The sequence below is a fragment of the Ovis aries genome, chromosome 17 (assembly GCF_016772045.2).
Source record: "Ovis aries strain OAR_USU_Benz2616 breed Rambouillet chromosome 17, ARS-UI_Ramb_v3.0, whole genome shotgun sequence".
NCBI classification, from domain to species: domain Eukaryota; kingdom Metazoa; phylum Chordata; class Mammalia; order Artiodactyla; family Bovidae; genus Ovis; species Ovis aries.
The window spans coordinates 53,790,333-53,802,405 of record NC_056070.1 but is presented as its reverse complement, the minus strand read 5'-3'; the positions used below and the strand labels follow the sequence as shown (position 1 = coordinate 53,802,405).

The window sequence follows — 12,073 nt, the reverse complement described above, 5'->3', positions numbered from 1 at the left end:
ATTCACTTGGGTACAGCATGAATGGGTGTCCATGCCTGATCCAGCACCTCCTTTAGAACAAGGGGCACCTTTAAAGACGTTGCCCCCATCTACCCTTGGCTGCTGACTTAATGGTGAGTTTAACTACATTTTCACCGTTTACTGTGACCAGGTGTTGTGCCAGGTGCTGTGTGGTTATCTCCAAATATATATTACCTCATGTCACAGATGGGGAGCTCAGACTCTGAGAAAACTTGTCTAAAGTCTGTTAAAAAGTCACCACAAGGAATTCCCTGGAGGTCCAGTGGTTAAGACTCTGTGCTCTCATTGCCGAGGGTTGGGTTCAATTCCTGATCGGGGAGCTAAGGTCCTGTGAGTCATATGGTGAGGCCAAAGAAAAAAGTTTTTAAATAATATAAGCCCCCACCTCAGAATCTGAACCTAGCTCTGATGTTTTTTCTTAACTCCTCTAATACCTGAGATGATAAACCTGAGAAGCTAACTTATGCAAAAAAGGTTCTTGGGATATTAATGATCTGAAATCTCTCTTCTTTTAGATCTAATTCTGATCACGGTGGTTGAGTTGAGACCAACTGTGGATTCACTTCCACTGCTGGTGACGAGGTATGTTTTTGGGAAACATCACATAACTCCTTGGGTGAGTCCTGTGGATTTCTGATCTTTCGACTCTGTGCAGTGGGTAACACATGCCTTCAGGTGCTCAGGATCCCGAAGTCAATGAACAAGATCTGAAAATTATAGCAAAGGAGGTAAAGAGTCTTCCCTGCTGTGCTTACGGCCAGAAGTTTGGCTAACTATGAAATAAAGTTGCCTTTCTATGTTTTCTGATAGTGAGAGTCAAAAGCATGTAAACCAGCGCTTTGTGGATACTCTCAAAACCTCTTCTCTTGTGTTTGCTGGCAGACCCAAAGCTCAGCCCCTGCTGAAGCTATAGGTGCACTTAATCTGTACTTCTAGTCAGATAGTGAACTCTAGAAATTCAACATTACCCACAAATCACTAATTTGGTGGAGGGGTCTTCAAATCCCGGCTAGTGGGTGAGATAGTAAACACACCTAAATAGAAGCCAAGCAGCAGGTATTGGTGTATCTGAAGTTAAATTAGAAAGTTGAGATTTGTTTGCTCATAGTCTCAGCTGAAAACAGCTTATTTACTGTTTCCTCTTGGACTTATATATAGTATCAGGTGCTTGTTTTAGCAGTGAACAAAAACTCCTAGTGGTGGATCTTCTTAGGTATCATTTTCAAACAACCTTGGCTTAGTAAGAAGCAAACACATTTTCAGCCTAATAGGTTGCAATAATAAGGGACTAATTTATTTGGCAGAGGGCAAACATCTCTCTCCGGAACCTGCATTTTCTAGCTGCATGCCATGTCTCTATTTCTGAATAGGTAACCTGTCATATGGATCCACAAGGGAATAGTGACATCTCTTTATCCTCAAGGTATGGAAGGATGTCACTCGATGGGCCATGATATCTCCCTTTGTCAAGGTCAGCATCCCTCGAGGAAAGGGTTGGAGCCTCTCCTCTTTCTTGGGTTAAGATGTGGTCTTACCCAGGAAGTGCTCCGTATGGTTTATGTGCCTTCCATTACTTCATCAGATACAATATTTGGGCTCAGAATAGCTGTTTGCAAGCATCTAGCTTGGCCCAGCCTCATCTAAAGCTCATTCTGAGGAACAGGTCTGTACTGGGATATTCTAAGTACCTTGACATAATGCACCTTCAAGTTGTGAACATGTGTTCACATGTCCAGTCATGAGTTAGTTCACATACCTCACATACACTGTCGTGCATGCATCGTCTAGGAGTGGTTGTGCTTTTGTGTACTTCACAATACTGTAGAGTACAGTGTTTATTTCAAGCCCAGGATGTCTGGAAGCAAGTGTTAAAGCAGTGATGTAGCTGGTACTGTACTGAAAGTCTATACTAGAAGATGAGAAATGTGTCCAAAGTATTATAAACCTATACAGTTCTATATATCTGATTACATTAGTTAGGTATCTAGGCTACTTTGTTGGACTTCAGAAAAAGTTGAACTTAGGAATGTGCTCTCAGAACAGAACTTGTTTGTGTATAGGGGACTTACTATATAATCCTAACTGGATTGTTTGGTACACCTGGGGGATGGTACTCTGTGACCAGCACACTGCAAACGTGACCAGGAAACAGGGTTAGTTTCTAATGCCGAGATTCTACATGGAAACGACTGTCATCCTTCAGCAGTTCCCAAGGAAGAAGATGCCTTTACTGGACATCAGGGTCAGTCTTACTTAGAGGTTCGCAGCACTCAGGCTGCCAAGAAGACTGCAGCTTGACCTCTGATGTGGGTGCTCCACAATGAGAGATTAGGCTTGTTAAAGGTGAGCCACATTTTTATAAACCATCATGTGTTAATCTTACGTCTGTCAAATGGATCCCCTGAGTTAAATTCCAGGGTGCAACAGCTTCAGATGTCTCCAGTTTGAGTCAGAAAGGATCTCTGGATTTAAATGAATAGGAGGCATAGACCTAGACGGGATCTAAAACCATTTCACCATGGGGGAAAAAAAAGGATTGGGGGTGGTGGTGTGAGTATGAAATGACTATTACTGGGAAAGGTTAGTCCCATGAGACCCAAGTCTGATGGTGCTGTTGATGACTGAGGAAGGAAGCTGGTCTACCTTTATTTTTAAATGACTAGTTGCATCTTTCTGTGATCTCAAGTTGACTTCCCACCTGGGGCAGTTACCTCCTAGCTAAGGGCCTCCAGCCACCCCAGCCTCAGGTCACCAGTTCAGGCTGTGGTCTCCTTGAGTTGCCTCCACTGGAGGCTGAGCAAGTGGACCCCCGTTCCCCCTCTTTGGCAGTGGAAATGCCAAGTGGCTGTGGAAGTTATTTTATATAGGCGTGGTCAGAGGCAACCACACAGGTAAGCCACTCTGCCCCTTAAAGCAGTTCGTATCTAATTCTTACATGTGGACTTACCTTATTAGCTACGAACGGCAAGATCTCTTTCTGAAGACGGAAAGACATGTACCAAGGGGCTGCTGCATTTCTCTGGTGTCTAAGAAATGATACCTAGTCTGGCTTCAGAATAGCATACACTGGTGTCGAGACTATGGCCTCTGGACCTCCCAGTCCGCCCCAGAACAAAAACCCTCAAAGTCCAAGAGTGGGTTTTTTTGTACAATTGTTTATACAAATCCAACAAAGGTAAAACTGCATCAGGGAAGGTCTAGGAAAACAACACCTTACAACAGTGGCACTTATGAATGCGTAACTTTACAACTGGGCAACAGCCATGTGCTAAACCTCAAATGAGAACTCAGCTCACTTCAAAGGAGAGAAGAAAAGAAAAGGCTGCGTTGGGTCATTTATTCTATTTCTCGACTCACTGTATAAATTAGATCTATGTAGAATATAAGAGCTCATGCTGGAGCAAACCCCTCCTGAGTGCAAAGGCTGAAGTCTGAATTTCAAAATTTTGAGGGAAAAAAAAAGGTGAATTCTATACAGAGGAAATTTAGCAAAGTGTCTCTCTCACTTTGACTATAATTTACATATATCCACATCATGCTTATGCAATTTCTTGACATACAAAGCAGGCTCTCAACTTCCAGTTAGACATGCTTTTAACTAGAGGTCTTAGCCGGCTTTGCCGGATCTGGGCACGTGTATAGATGGGTTTGTATGAAGTACAGGGAAAAGTTCTCTCCTACCTTAAGGAAACCAGGGAAGTTGGCAATCTCAAAACAATAAAAACACTGGTATGCATTCAAACCTTGCATAAATAACTTTTAAACAATTTGTACAAAAATAGTTCTGCATAATGTAAGATGTAACAAAACCAAACAAACATGTTGAGACGGCAGATGTGGTGTGTGGTCCACTTTATGTTGACACCAAAACCCCCAAAGTTGTCAGGAGTAAGGTGTCCAAAACAAAAAACACCACCACCCCCCCCCAAAATTTCCTAAGCTCATGCTTCAGTAAGAGAATGTCGCCCAAGTCCATCCTCCTCTCCAACGGGAATGTCTTCTTGGTAAAGGCCGCCTGAGCAATGGTCCAGAAAGCAGTGCGGTTTTGATTCAGAAAGACCAGAGGAAAGCACCAGGCTCGCTCATCCCCCAAACGGTGGCGGACTGGCTTCTCCCTCGGCGAGACTTGCAAAAGGGAATCGTCTGGGGTTTGTTGTTCCAAGTTCCAAATTGAAAATATTTAAAGGCCCTAGTTTTTTGTAAAGTCTTTCCCCTTCTCCTGGCGTCTCCCCTCCCCTCCCCTACCCCATATTTACATACTTGTCCTTGGACTAACTCAGTTTTTGCAGGAGTTTTTCTTCCACTTGCCCGAACTGGACACTAACAGACATTTCGGCTATGAACTGCTCACAGCCTTCCTTGGTAACTTGCTTGCAGTACCTCAGGTCAATGTGACAGATATTCCCACAGCGTTTGAAGAAGGACAGGCACTGGTCAGTCACCTTATTGCAGTCTGGAGGGAAGAGGACACAGGTGAGGTGGAGGAGGCGTGGAACCGAGAACCCCTATCCCCCTGAGCAGCTCTCCTGTTCCATCTCCTCAGATGGGACCTGGTTTCCTCTGCCACTTACAAAGGTTCATACATGCCTGAAAAACACCCCCAAGTCCACGTAAGAGTCTTACATGTATACATTCTCGCATCAACAGGTCCTGTCCATGTTGTTTTACAGATAAGATCACACGACACACGAAAACAGCTTGCTTTTCATGTCTATACTCCTGCTGACGAACACCTCTCTCTGCATGCTCTTGTGTGCTTACCTGCTCATTCCCAGGGAAGAGATGCTGGGCAGTGAGGACACAGGTAAGGCCGTCCCGGGACCCTCCTGCTCCCCTGGACACCGGCTCTTTACTGCAAGGCCCCACATGCTTGGTCCCCTTCCATGGAATGTCTACCTCAAACCCATGCTGGAAACTAACACTAGAAATGGCTGAAGAGATTCCATCCACAGAGAGCAAAATCAGAACTCCGAACCCTCAACCAAGTATTTCTATCAGTGTGGACTTGGGGTCTGTCATACTCTTTTCTTAGAACTGAACCCTCAGTCAATGAGCTGCAGTGCCAGCTCTCATCCAACTGAGGCCAAGTCCCTACCCTGAGCCCGGAGATTCCTTCATCTCAGTGGTATTACTGACCTTTGCTCGTCATTGCTAGTATGCATACTTTCATTCTGCTATTGAGTTGAGTAGAACAAATGTTAACAGTAAGGGCAAACTGCAGTAATGCACATGAGGCCTGTGCCAGCTCCATGCCAGTCCCTCCAGCTTGCGAGGTGGTACAAAGAAGTCATGCCATAGCACCCCACGAGTCACCAAAGAGCCCTCTCCTCAGGTATGCACACCCTCCTTGCACAAATGCTCGGTCTTGATACACATTCCAGACAATGCCAACAGAATCCAATCCGGAACAACGAACTCATGAACTCAGAACAAGTGGTAACGGAAAGCTGAGTGCCTCCCATGTTAGCCAGGCAGATGGGAAAGTGACAAGGATGCTGCCAAAGAGGTGACTTGGAAGATTAACACCTCAGATTTTCCAAGGATATCCCCTTACCTCATAATCTCTCAAATATTTGCCCCCATAATCTTACTGTAAAAGTCAAATGAGAAAGGATGGTGTATAAACCCTGTAAGGGGAAGAGGTATAAAGCTGGAAGACTTTATACCAGAGTTTGTCTCTGGGCAAGAGAAAGGCTCTAGGCTAGGCACCACCACTGTGGAAGGCAGGAGGGCCCCACTGAAAAATGGGGGTTACAGGGAAATCTACCTGCTGACTGTTGACACGCCGAGACTCCTGTCCTGCCAAGCCCTAGAACACCAGCAGCCTGGCCTGAACCCTTCAGCTGGGAGGTCAAGAAAAGCGTCCTTGGGCAACTTTGACCAGCTTAAGAGGAAAGATGGATGGACGTCAAGTCTGGAGTTCCCCAAAGAAACAACCCATGCTGACCACCCAATGACATCTACAGTCAGTCAGCTCCCACCTTGTCCCAAGAACAGCCCGTCAGCTGAAGAGAAAACCACACGCTGAAGACAGAACTGAGAGGAGCCCCTCAGGCAGGCCCACCGGCCACTCCTGAAGGAACGCATGGTCTATGCGGAGAAGAAGACACAACCGCCAGTATTCTCAGGATGGACACCACCTGGATCCAAGAAACAAGAACAGGCCACTCCCCACAGTGCTGAGAACCGGAGCTCTCAAGTTAAAAATACAGGCTAAACCATGTGAGAACTGCCGATTTATGACTTTCTGACCTACATAATAAAGCATTTTCATATGTCTGAAACGAAAAATTCACTGCAATTGATCCTTGAACAACACGTGTTTGAACTGTGCAGGTCAACTTATCTGCCCATGTGTTTCAACAGTAAATACTACAGTGCTACGAATTTGTGGTTGAACCTGAGGTTACGGAGGACATGTGAATACCAAGGGCCAACCATCAGTTATATTTGGATTTTCTACTGCAGAGGGCTCCACCCCTAAGCACCTAAGTTGTTCAGAGGTGAACTATGAACTGTGTAAGAAGTGGGGGAAAACCAGAGAATAGAGCCAAAAGACAAGAGGTGGGGAAAAAGTAAAAGTATCAAGACTACTAAGGAAAGAAAACAGAAGGGGAGGAAATTAAATTCAAGGAAATTTTCCAGAACCACAGAACATATATTTCCAAGTTGAGAGATTGATTATAACATGAAGGTATAATGAAACCATTTCAGACACAGAAGATCTGGATTATGTCCTCCACCAAATGAATAGATAAACCAAGAAAGAAGATACAGGACCAAGGAAAGAGGGGCCCCTACATAAGACAGAGACCAAGGAAATCCTAGGAAGCAGACATGCAGATGGCAGAGGCAGTCAAGTTCAAGTGGGGGCAGGAGGAAAGAAAGCTAGGAGGGTGGTTTCCTACCAAGACTGGTCAAGGGCCTGATGAGTTCATGAGGGTAAAGAATAGTGCTTGAGTCTGTTGTAGAGTCTGTTCAGAGACTGAGCAAACAAAAAGGAGGCAATTATTAACTCTAGGGAAAACAAAAAAATTGTGCAAGGAAAGAAACATACTCATAATACACACTTTGGCTCAACAGTGGACAATACATGCATGGCCATAATGTGGTAAATAACACTGACTTAACCATACAAACTGGGAAGATTTGGGGTGGGAGAGGCGGCAGTGGAGAGAATTTAAGATCAGTAATCCTTATGCTCTATAAGGCAAGTTAACAAAAAAAGCATCTGAGTAAAAAATAAACAAGAAATAGCAATGTAGGCTGTTTGTAAAAGTGGAGGTAAACAAACAGCAAGAGCTCAAAATCTGAAGGTGGCTCCTCCAGGTCAGAAGGAGGGGAGGCAAGGCACCAAAGTGGCTTCACTTTTGCTACTAGACCTGATCTGACCACACTGAAGGATCTGGCAGTGTGTCAAGCGCACTCCTTTCTGTGGCAGAGGCTCATTTTACCATTAACTAGTTACACTTACAGGAAGAGAAAACATGTTCAAAAGAACCGAGTATAGAAAAAACGGTATGGAGACAGGCCTTCATGCGTGTCACAGCTCTGAACGCAAATGGGGAGACACGCATGCAGGCTCTGAGACGAAAAGATGAGGCAACTGGACTGTGGTGGAAAACAAAATGCAAAAGATGACTCACACACACATATCATGGACATCCTCTTGCTGCAGGGGAGCAGGGGAGGGGATTTAGACGGCTAGCCCTGCTATATACCCTAGTGACCCAGTCAGAGCAAGGGAACGAGTTCATTATTACCAAGCACTTAGAACAAGCTGCCTCCCAGGACCTTCTCCACGGGGCAGCCCGGCATCACTTCAAGACCAATAGCTGAGGTCTTGGTGGAAGCTCACCTCAGTGTGGCTGTCTGTTCGCTGCCTCCTTGGGGGGCCACCACCCCACTGCCGCCCGCCACCAAAACTCCCTGAGGAGGCGGGAGGGGCCTCCCAGGCACTAAGGTACAGCTTTAGCTCATGTGAGCCAAACCTCCCCGCTCCCAGTCGGATGGAGCATTAGCAACAGGAAGGAGGAGTTTCTCAGGAATGAACATGGGCCGAAGAGAGGCAAACAGCAAAACAGCATGTGAATGCTGACCAAGCCAACAGCAGATTAGATTGTGTCAAAATTAGTTTACATGAGGTGAGAATATCATTTACTACTTCCTAATTTCTGGAGGAAAAAAAAGTTTGGTTTTTTTTGGTCTCATCCAAATCTCCCACACCTAACCTGACCATCCCAAGCCATCAGAACAGTACAGGATTAACGGCTGGGCTGAGAATGGGTGGCGTCACCTTGGTGTACCTCCCTGTTGGTCGTGCCCCAAGCCCTCAGGAACATCCAGCTGCATCAGTAAGTGGAGGGAGTGAGGACTCCACTGTGGGGTTTTCTTGTCAACAACGGGCCCCTTGATAGCAGAGTCAGGAGGGGGACACACGAGCGACGACAATGGCAGCCATCAAGCCGGGTATTCCATCCGCCGGGCCTGGCTGCACTGCCAGGCGCCCTCCCACACCTGCTGCTGCCCAGCACCAGCTCATCCACTGAGCCCAGGGAAGCTTTTCTAGCCCTTATTTTGGGTCAAGAGCCACTGCTTTGTGCTCATGTGTGCTCACTGCTACTGGCACTAATTTTTTGTAGCAATTATTTAAAATCTAATAATGCTTAATTGTTTAATGTGTTTCCCCGCGAGACTAGGCCATGTATCTGTCTTGTTCCCTGGTATGTCACCGCACCTAGGACATGACCCTATAACAAGAGGCAAGCAAGTATTCCCCTACAAATGTGAAATGCCCCCCACCCCGCCCCCCGAACCATGGGGTCCTGGACAGAGCCCCGTGGGTGCCCCTGACTGACCTGACAGGTTGATTTCGGTTAAGGAGTCCCGGGTGGTGGTGCCCACAGCAGTGAGCAGGTTGATGGACTGGTCAGTGACGTGGTTACAGTAACTGAGGTGGAGCTTGGAGAGCAGGGGCATGTGGTGGATGATAAGCCGCAGGGAGGCGTCTGTGATGTCCAGGCCGGCCAGACGCAGCTCCACGATGTTCCGGAGCTTACTCCGATTGTCCATCTGACCTGAGGGGGGAGCGTGGAAGAGGCAACATGTCACCTGGACATGACACTCTGCAAGGCCCACCCGCCAGACGGGACACCTGGGTTTCAATCAGCCAGTGAGTGTCTCCCCTAAAAGATCAGGACTGCTTCCAACATTTAAAGACTAGCATATTCCACGTCAAGTTTTACATTTGCAAATTCTTTAAAAGTCAGAAGACCTACAAACACAGCCTGCATTCCACCCTCAGTGCTTGGCCAATTAAAGCAGAGATAGCACAGCATCTCTGGGTCAGCAGTTTCCTCTTTGAAGGTACGGGTGTGGAGCAGTGAGCCCTGCAACCTGTTCTAGAGGGCTCCATCCCTGAGGCCCTGCCCAGCCACACAGACCCCGATGCTTCCGAGGCGCAGAGCTCAGAAGAACAAGTGAGCAGCAAAGCAGTCAGAGCCACGCAGAGCTCCCAAAGTGGCATGATGGGAGCCGCTGCCCTCTCATGGATCCCTTCTGCGCCCAAAGCTGACTGAGAACAGAAGGGCCGAGGCCAGAGAAGGCTTGAGGACACAAGCACCAGACGTGTCTATGGTGGAAACCAGATCCACCAGCACGGCTTGGTCACACCGCCTTTACCTGGCCCCTCACCTGGCCTGTTGTCTGTAGGCGGGGACAGGAGGTCCCGCATCTGGGCGTCCTTCAGCCCTTCTACCCACTGGACATCCAGGGTCCGGAGCAGTGGACAGCTGGAGCTACAGAGGGCGGAGACTGCGATCCACGAGCAGCCGGACAGCACCAAGTCTCGGAGCCCTGGGAGGGCAGAGAGGGGGCCACAGGTCAGGTGACACGCCCCCAGCCCCCAATACTGCACTCTGGGGGGTCCCTGGTCCAGTGCTCACCAGGCAACCGGTTGATAAGCCAGCTCAGCTGTTTCTTGGAGATATTGGTCCAGCTGAGGTCCAGGGAGACAGGCTGTCGCCGGATGATGCCGCTTAGCATCAGGGGCGTGATGGACTTGCAGTGGTTCAAATCGATGCGGGTCCATAACCGCTTATCGCAGCACCTGGGGGCCAGGCCCAGCAGAAGGGGCAACATCAGAGTTGGGAGCTCACTGGGGGAGCCTCCTGCATGGCTGTGATCAGTCCCCCACCTCCCGAGCCCAAACGGAGGCTCCCTAACTTTGCCCTCTGGACTCTTCTGTTTCTATCTCATTCTCACCTGGAAGAGGCTGCTCTGGGGTCACAGCCCTTTCTCCCCCACCCTCCATGGAAAGTACCAGCACCTATAATGTATTTACTGGGGGCTTTATGACACCTTCCACAGATCAAACCTCAAAACCACCCTGCAGCATGCCTGTTCACAGATGAAGGTAAGTAACTTGACCAAGGTCAGAAAGCTGGGGACTCTCAAAGCAGGAACACCAGGAACTGGCAAGGTGCCCTTAACCTGGGCTCCTTTTTTTTTTTTTTGGTGCCCTACTGCTTGGTATATGGGATCTTAACTTCCTGGCCAGGGATTCCTATGCCCCTGGCAGTGGAAGCATGGATTCCCAACCACAGGACTGCCAGGCAAGTCTCACCTGGGCTAACTCTTAGAGAATACAGATACCACCTGGTTCTTAGTTCACCTCCCAAGGAGTTAAGCCAGGAAAGCAAATAGGGTTCACCTCTTTCAACAAGACCACACTGACGGGACTCTGGAACTCTCTGAGGATACTGAAGCTGGACTGACTTAGAAGGTGAGAGCATCACAAGTGACGCCCCATGGGGATGCCCCAGCCCACCCTGGTCTAGCAGCAACCTGGCCCCATGGTGCCTCCCCATCTGAGCTCGGCCCCTCACCAGCGGTTCCAGGTCTTGCAGACCCGCATGCAGACACACAAGTCTTGGTGGCTGAGGTAGCTGAAGACGGCCATCCACACCTCCCTGTGCATGACGTGGGCTGCCCCATCATCGAGGGGCAGCGAGTCGGGCGGGGGGCTGATGGGGGGCGGCCGGATCACATGTCGCTCCATCTGGATGCACTTGGGAGGGGACACGGAGGGAGGGGGCCGGGAAATGACTCGGGGCGGGCTGCGCAGGCCGGGCCCCAGCTGGTGCCGCAGCTCCCGGGGGGTGCCGTTGAGCCCCTTACTGAAGCGGTGGGGGCGCTCGCAGAGGCCCAGGGGCCGCTTGGGCTCCTCGTTCTCGCTCTCAGGCTCCGACTTGATGGGCTGGTGATTCTCCTGGGCCAGGCTACTCTCGGTCTTCTGGATCTCCTGGTTCAGCTCCTTGCTCAGCTCCTTGCTCAGCTCCTTGTTGGGGAGCCGCCGCTTCCGGCGCATCTTCACCTTCTTCTTCTCCTCAGGCCCCTCCGCGCCCTCTGTGCTTGGCCCAGCAGTAGGGGAGCTGGAGCGCGAGTGGTCGCTCTCCCTGGTCTTGGGGGGCGCTTCGGGCAGGTCGTCCTCTGGTTCCTGCTTGAACCGCCGGAGAGGCTTGTTGGGCAGAGTTATCCGGTCCTCGGCGTTCTTCCAGGACCGCCGCTGAGGAAGTGGAGCACACACAGGAGTAAGCCCCCATGCCCAGGACTGCGCCCACCCAGGCCCTCCTACCCTCCAGCCTAAGACTACTGCCCCAAGAGAGGTTCTGGGACAAGCAGGGGGTGGGGGTGCGGGGTGGGGTGGGGGGTGGGAGATGGTACCTTTTTCCTGAAAAGCTTATCTTCTTTGCCGGGTTTTAGCTGTCATGGGAAAGAAAAGATGCAAAGCTTGCTCCCAGGGGTTGCGGGATTTGGTCCCCTCCACACCCAGCCCCACCAAGAATCCACAGTCTCTACAGAGCAGAGGCTGGGGGGTCACCTTCCCAACAAACCCCTGTCTCCTCCGCTCTGGGTGGGCCCTGCCTGCTGGCTTTAAGGACTATCTGGAAGTGGCGGAAGCTGATGGAACTGTCCCCACCCAATTGACCTCCCACCCCTGGACAGACCCAGGGATCCGCAGTCGCCCATTCAGGTCGGACTTGGCTCTGGG

The 12,073-nt window shown here is 49.5% G+C and overlaps 1 protein-coding gene across 15 annotated transcripts in view; it reads right to left on the bottom strand.

Annotated features, from left to right (window-relative positions):
* Window positions 1-3,156: 3,156 nt before the first annotated feature.
* The window catches only part of KDM2B (lysine demethylase 2B), a 119,310-nt gene continuing 110,393 nt past the window's right edge, over window positions 3,157-12,073 (bottom strand). For all 15 annotated transcript variants that reach the window (XM_042234045.2, XM_060401156.1, XM_042234046.2 and 12 more), the window contains 6 exons: window positions 11,746-11,784; window positions 10,908-11,587; window positions 9,966-10,129; window positions 9,715-9,876; window positions 8,880-9,098; window positions 3,157-4,474 (listed from right to left, as the gene is read on the bottom strand). In XM_042234045.2, the coding sequence (XP_042089979.1) occupies window positions 4,293-4,474; window positions 8,880-9,098; window positions 9,715-9,876; window positions 9,966-10,129; window positions 10,908-11,587; window positions 11,746-11,784 (1,446 nt within the window). In that variant the 3' untranslated portion in view covers window positions 3,157-4,292. The remainder of the gene's footprint in view (window positions 4,475-8,879; window positions 9,099-9,714; window positions 9,877-9,965; window positions 10,130-10,907; window positions 11,588-11,745; window positions 11,785-12,073) is intronic.